Consider the following 7,586-nt stretch of genomic DNA (forward strand, 5'->3'; position numbering starts at 1 on the left):
TTGCATATTAGTTTCAGGTTTTACAGGTTTCTGTTTAAAGTGTTTTAGGGTTGTGAAGTTCAGACTCGATCTTCGTCTCTCTGAAGACATATTTCCTCGTGTTCAACCTGTTTGTTAACCGAGGTTCAGCTGAACTGTAAACCTGCTGAGTCAGCAGGAGTGTTCACACTAGAACACCGAGTAGTGAGACGTCCTCCTGGTTCAACTTCTAACCGTTGGAATGATGGGCCAACAATACAACCGCCTGAAACCTGATCACCCTGCTGCATGAAGATGAACTCACTACAGTCAGGGTGAAGCAGTGAGGGTTGCCTTCAACAGTCAAAAATAGACTTTTATGATTAATCTGACGGTTAACTGCGTCGTATCTGAATCACTGACTAAACAGTAAAACATTGCGTGTTGAGGTCTGAGACTATAAGTGAGGCGGACTAGAGGGAGTTAGACCTGATGAAGGATGAGTCCTGATGACTTCAAAGGGACACAATAGTCACTTTCTGTGAGTTTTGTGTTGAGCAGAGTTCAGTGCTGCTGCAGAATGAGCTCGAGCGTTCAGGGGTGTGTGTGTGTGTGTGTGTGTGTGTGTGTGTGTGTTCAGTGAGGCTCGTTTTCTCTTCTCCAGGAAACAAACGTTTCTGCTCTGCGAGTTCTGCAGGTTGCTCTGACACGACTGTCACAAATAATTAACTGTCAGCTCATTATGTGCAACACTGACTTCACCTCACAGGTTCTTTTCTCTTCCAGTAGCTTTCATTAGTGTTATACATGTATATATACACATACATACATACATACATATAGTATTAATGTATAAAACTGGACCCTCTTCATTTGATGTTGTCATCACGAAGATGTTCCTCTCTGATGTAAAAGACGAGCAATCTTTATTCTTTAACTTTTATCTTTGAAATCATCTTTTATGCTTCAACTTCAGCAACTGAACCAAAACACGTTGAACAATTTAACATTATTCAACCGATTCAAACAGGTTTTGCAGAACATTTGACTTTGTGTTTCACTTTCTGTGTTTTCATCGACTGGAAAATTGGTCAACGGCTTTCCGGGTTTTTCCAAGACTCGTCTTTATACGAAGAAAATAGTTCTTTAATCTTTGGAAATGTTCATGGACGTTAGTATGTTTACTGTCACGTTATATGTTGTAGTTCATCTGATCTTCTAGGGTCACGGCGCTCACATGTGTTTGAATATGCTCACTAATAAGATCTCTCTCATGTTTTCGACCTTTTTCTTTGTTTTTAACATCAACCTGCTCAGCTTCGTCAATGACAGCTGAGATAGAGATGCAGGCAACATTGAAGGAAACTCATGAGGCCTTACCATAAACTGAGGAGGAGGAAGAGGAGAAGAGGAGGCGCAGAGGAAGCTTGCACGATATTTAACGTTATTATGCATCTTCTTTTATGGAGCCCATGAAGTCACTACTTCACACATCTGGAGAGCAGACGATTGTTTAAGAAGATGAAGAGTCACCTCCTCTGCCTCCTCCCTCTCACCTCTTTCCTCTCCTTCCTTCCCGGCCAGTCTCTCCCCTCCTCTGCCTCCTCCCTCTCACCTCTTTCCTCTCCTCCTTTCCCGGCCAGTCTCTCCCCTCCTCTGCCTCCTCTCTTTCACCTCTTTCCTCTCACCTCTTTCCCGGCCAGTCTCTCCCTCAGCGCCTGGTTCTCCCGGCGGAGGCGTTCGTTCTCCTGCTGCGCCTCCCTAAGCTGAGCCTCCAGGTTCTGCAGGTACTCCTTCTTCTTCTTCCTCGACTGGCAGGCCGACTCCCGGTTCTTTATCATCCGCTGTTGCCGCTTCATCACCTTCATCTGCACCGGGAGGAGGAAGAGGAGGAGAAAAGATAAAGAGGAATAAGGGATGAGGAGGAGGAGGATAAGGAGGATTGGGGAGGGAGAAAAGGGAAGAAGGATAAAGAGGAATAAGGGATGGGAATAGCCCGGAGGAGAGTAGAGTTTTACAGACAGGAGGATGATGATGATGAGGATGATACAAAGACAGGAAGAGGAGAGAAAACAAAAGGTTCAACAGGTGAATGACATCATCAGATTCTTAATATATATATATATATATATATATATCTATATATCTATATATATATATATATATATCTATATATCTATATATATATATATATATATATATATATATATATATATATATATATATATATATATATCTCAGCTTCTATAAGAGGAGTCGTCTGATGTTACCAAACCGCTCTGTTTCAGACTAACTACCAGAGATGACTTTCTCCGACATGTTGAGTTCAGTTCATTATTTGTGAACGAGGTGAAGATCAAAGAGCTGAAACAACTTGTGGAACTTGCTGAGCAGGAACTGTGTTTTCTGTAGAAGAGGATGAAGCAGCGAGTTAGGACCAAATGCTCGTGAAGGACCAACAGGAATCTGTCTGGCTCGACAGGATTGGACCAAACGCCACTAATAGTAATAGTAGGTGATACACGTATTGAACCGTTGGGTACGAGGCTGCAGACGACGTGCTGTCTGACACGCCCACCACGGAATAACAACATTCTACACGCTATGCTAAACTAGCTTAGCATGGAAACCAGCACACACGCTACAAACTCTCCCGCAGCGTTTAGCTGTTCCCTACGGATTCAAACAGGGCTGAAGGTTATTCATAGCCGTGACACGAGACCTTCTGAGTGATAAACATGCTTCATGCTGTTGAGCCTCGTGACGCCAACTGTTACTCCTCCAGGAGCCCATTTCTCCAGACCATGACTCCTGCTTTGTAGAAGAAAACAACCAACATGTCTGACGGTGCACGTCGTCGTTGTTTTCCAGGTTCTACTCACGTCGATGGAGTTGGAGTTGTTGCCGGGTAAAGCCGTCGTCGCCGGGACGATGGGTTTGCTGGTGGGCGGAGCCGTGGGGCTGGAGCAGTGCTGAGGAATGCTGGGAGATACGGGCTCCATCTTTACTATGGTCGGAGACGAACCGAGACACACCGACTGAGACAAGACCACTGGAGGAGGAAGAGGGAGAAAAGGGAGGACGGGTAAGGAGGAATAAGGGATGGGAATAGACCGGAGGAGAGAAGAGTTTTACAGATAAAAGGATGAGGAAGAGGGACATCAAAGAGACTTGTCATCAGTGCTCAGAGTCTTTAAAGAATTGAATTAAATGAATTCTGACATCAAACACAAAGTTTCTTCACCAGGTCTGCTGTGGTCCATGGAGGGGAGGCCCTGCAGGATGAGGGTCTTGGCCGGTGTGGAGGTCTGTGTGATGGGGATGGTGGTGACACAGGCCGGTCTGGGCTGGATGGGGGTCTTGGTGCTCAGGATGGAGGTCTTCAGCGTGACCGGAGCCGGAAGAACTTCAGGAGACAGAAACGACACTTTAGAGTCATTTTGAACTGCTTTGTGAAATGATTTGATTCCACGAACACGACGTCGTCGTCTGAACCCACCGGCGGTCTGCGGCGGTCGTCCACTGACGACTGCCGGGATCGTCGCCGTCGCTGACGTTGCCACGGTGATCTCCATGGAACCCAGCGGAGGAGACAGAACGTCTCCGTACATGTACGGAGGAGTCGGAGGGTTTTCACCTTTAACCGTGATCTGGACGGGAGAGATTGTTGTTGTTATTATCATCATCATCATCTTCGTCATTATCATCGTGTGAATGTTAATATGTAACTAATAACTACTTTGACATTTTGGGAAATTTAATTCTCAAATCAGGACTTTATTTTGAAGGCTTATTTTATTCTATTTCCTTAAATTAACACCAAATTAAAAGCTCCTCCGTGTTTTATTGTTGTCTTGATAAAGGCGGTAAACTATGTTTATTTGCGCCGCACTAATTCCATCATCGATGTAAGAACTAAACTCAACGCGTTATCCAGTATTTTCACACTAAAAGTCTTCCCAGTTATAGGAAGGCTTTTAATGTGAAAAACCATCAGGAAGAACAAAGAAATAAGATGAAAATATCTTCAATGCTTTTCATGTTGTGCATGAATCACCCTCACCTTCATACGGCATTAAAACAAACCAACACATCTATTGTGTATTTTATTTTGAAACACACCTGTCGGTCTGGTGACAAAGAAGAGCAGTCGGACCCGAGTGAGGAAGCAGGAGAAGGAGGCTCGGCTTTCACCTTGAACACTAGAAACACACGAACCAGTAAAATACGTGAGTGTGTGTGTGTGTGTGTGTGTGTGTGTGTGTGTGTGTTGAAACTGAACTGGAGAACTTACACATTTCCACAGGTAACGGTTGAGTGATGGTCATTTCACTTTTGATCACAGGAGTTTCTCCTTCAAAGACAAAAACAGGAAGACAAACATCAAGACTGCGCCTTTAAAAGAGGAAAACTATACATCTGTGGATTTAAAGATGCCTTCAGAATGAACCAATAAGCTTTGAGCTGAGAGTCACATGACAGGAAGTCAGACTGTAGAGAGACGACATCACATTAACGGTTTGGGTCTTTTCATGAGATTTGCTGACATTAATTCATTATTTTATGACTCCATTGAACCACATGTATAAAGATATATTATATATAATATATATCTTTATAAGAAGTATTATTGGAGGACTGATGCTGCTTTTACATCTCAAGCAACGTTATGTCCACATGTAACAGCTGTTAAGAGGACGAAGCGTCTCTGAGGACGTCTGCGGCGTGACAGCTAAACGCTGACCTCAGGTGTTTTAGTTTGCTGTTGGTCCGTTCGTACCTGTGAGAAGGTTGTCGTCAAGGTGTTGCCACGGCGACGTGGGGTTGTCAGGATCGAGGGTGAGCACGAGGTTGTTGTCGAACTGTGAGGGGGGGGAAAGGTGGTGGATTAGTCAGTGTGTGTGTGCAGATGTGTGTGTAGGTGTATATAGGTGTGTGTGTAGGTGTGTGTGTATATAGGTGTGTGTGTGTAGGTGTATATAGGTGTGTGTGTAGGTGTGTGTGTATAGGTGTGTGTGTGTAGGTGTGTGTGTGTATATAGGTGTGTGTGTGTGTAGGTGTATATAGGTGTGTGTGTAGATAGGTGTGTGTGTGTAGGTGTATATAGGTGTGTGTGTGTAGGTGTGTGTGTAGGTGTGTGTGTATATAGGTGTGTGTGTAGGTGTGTGTTTGTGTGTGTCACTCAACTGACAAACATTAAATGAACATCATCTGAACTGACTTGAGGGTTAAAAGACTGATTTACAGAACGTGAATGAGAGACGCCGTTATGTTAATAAATGATTCAACATGTTGGTAAAATCAAGAAGAATACGGACCTCCTTTACGTTGGATAAAGAAGCAAACAGTCGCTGTTTTTTACTAGATTTTTACCAAAACTACATTTTACAGATGACACGTGAATACATGTCATCTGTAAAATGTAGTTTTGGTAAAAATCTAGTTGTTTGAAGATGTTTTCACATGAATATAAAATAGATATTAGAGATGAATTATGAGCGGTTTTCATAAAAAAATACAATATTTTATTTCTTAATCACTTGACTTATGTGTTCTCAACCAAAATAGATGACTATAAAACAGTAAAATGATTATATTGTGATGTTTTTAGTTCACACTGACTTCAGAGCTGTTGGAATGTGTTTTTGTGACGAAGGTGATTAAAACAAACAGTCTGGATCCTTTGAGACCAGCTGTTACAACAAAACTAAACTAAAACTATCTGGATCTGACGCGTGAGCGCTCTTAGAATATAACCACGTATTATTATTAATGTGTGAACATGTGAAGTTGATGGAGTGTTTGTGTTAAAAACAATAAACCAGAAACTTGTTTTCTTTGTCTTCGTACCGTCGGCTCGTATTTCGGCCCCCGGCTGAAGTCGGCGTCCTCTCCCTCCTCCATGCTCTCACACTGGTACAGACAGGCATCTGAGGAGAGAATAATGTAAATATTATCCAATATATTAATATGCACAGGAAGGGAAAATACCCCACAATGCTGTCAGATTCAAACCACATCAGTGGCAGATTTAGAAAACACATCTTTAACATCTCAACAAATAAATAAAACGAATAAACAGCCACGTTAAATGTCAGATTTTGGCTTCAGATCCTCTAACAAGTGAAGTTACAAACAACTTTCATGAGCAATTATTTCCTCTAATAATCAATTCATTGTTTGGTTTAGAAAACGTCAATAAAAACAGAGAAATCACCAAAGTGACGTCTTTAAAGTAGATTAAACAGATTAGATTTAACGTTATTGACTGGACTAAGATAACAGTCCGAGATTGCACTGACCTTTCCACATTCAAATCACAAATCAAAACTCACCTGTTCAAAACTGCTTTTAAAGTGTGACTGTTATTGTGTACTTTGTTTTTAGTGTATTGTTTTAATATATGATGATTTTAATGTAAAGTGTCTTTGAGTGTCATGAAAAGCGCTATATAAATAAAATGTATTATTCTTATTATTATTATTAACTAAATATAAATGTCTTATTTTGTCCAAAACCCAAATTTATTCAGTTTATTTGTCATGCCTAAAAATACATGCTGCTGTACAACAATAACTTCATATAAGGCGTACTTATGCACACAGTTTACACTGCTAACAGTTTATATAGTGTATTTACATGCTATATTATGGACATAAGTGTGTACTTCTGGTTGGATGCTTAACTGCATGTCTCATTGACATACGTGTACTAGTACACACCATATGGTTCATACCAGGTAGATTAAAACTTTAATTGGTTAAAACTACAACATTTACTTTAATATGCAGCCCATAATAACACCTCTTATGATCCATATTACACAGATTGTGTAATGATGAGAGTTTAAACTAGAAACACGTCAACATTAAGACAATAACATGTTTTACAAAGAGAAGAAGCGTGTGATATCACGCTTCAACAGATAAACTGACACATCCGGGTCCTCTTACTGAGGAAGAAATATCCTCACCGTGGTCCTTCCTACCACACACACACACACACACACACACACACACACACACACACACACACACTTTATCATTATAAAACCTTTAATGTGAGTAAAGGAGATTTTAAAAGGAGGATATTTAATAGTTGTAAAGGCATCAGCTTCGTTTCAACGGCTGCTGGTTCAGGATGAGCATCGGTTAGCTTAGCATCGTTTAAAAATACACGTTTATTTACCGTTTTAAAGGCTTAAAGCGTGAACTCACCCCAGTCTTCGCTTGTCAGGAGGTTATCAGCGAAGAAGCGCGTGTCCAGATCAGATATTAGGTCCGTACTCATAGTATATTAATAATAATAAGTAATAATCACAGAGGCGTTGTGTTGTGGTGCTGCTGCAGATAGCGACAGGCTAACAGCTAGCTTCGCATATGACAGAGAAGGAAACGCACTTCTCCGAGAAAAGTCTCCGCCCATTTGAAACAGTGCAGCCAATCAGAAAAGATGAATGGGCGTGATTGACGTCACGAAGAACCAATGGGATGATTCATAGAGTGCGACTGGAGGGTGTTGTTGAGAAACCCGTCTTAAAGGTGATTTGGCCCAATCGCATCAGCGCGTTTTGATGGACAGGTACAATGAACCAATAGACGTGAAGGAATTCCAGGCCCCGCCCCGCC

The 7,586-nt window shown here is 41.7% G+C and overlaps 1 protein-coding gene across 2 annotated transcripts in view; it reads right to left on the reverse strand.

Moving 5' to 3' along the window:
* atf6b (activating transcription factor 6 beta) overlaps positions 1-7,317 on the reverse strand; it is a 15,042-nt gene extending 7,725 nt beyond the window's left edge. The window contains exons 1-9 of one of the 2 annotated variants that reach the window (XM_079287685.1): positions 7,176-7,317; positions 5,809-5,888; positions 4,739-4,820; positions 4,253-4,312; positions 4,081-4,160; positions 3,458-3,608; positions 3,203-3,364; positions 2,841-3,010; positions 1,647-1,826 (exon numbers count right to left, since the gene is read on the reverse strand). In XM_079287685.1, coding sequence (XP_079143811.1) covers positions 1,647-1,826; positions 2,841-3,010; positions 3,203-3,364; positions 3,458-3,608; positions 4,081-4,160; positions 4,253-4,312; positions 4,739-4,820; positions 5,809-5,888; positions 7,176-7,248 — 1,038 coding nt within the window. In that variant the 5' untranslated portion in view covers positions 7,249-7,317. Of the gene's footprint in view, positions 1-1,646; positions 1,827-2,840; positions 3,011-3,202; positions 3,609-4,080; positions 4,161-4,252; positions 4,313-4,738; positions 4,821-5,808; positions 5,889-7,175 lie in introns of both variants that reach the window. The other variant, XM_079287684.1, reaches the window with a different exon arrangement.
* Between the last annotated feature and the right edge of the window lie 269 nt (positions 7,318-7,586).

This window comes from Melanostigma gelatinosum (genome assembly GCF_949748355.1).
Source record: "Melanostigma gelatinosum genome assembly, chromosome: 17".
Lineage (NCBI taxonomy): Eukaryota > Metazoa > Chordata > Actinopteri > Perciformes > Zoarcidae > Melanostigma > Melanostigma gelatinosum.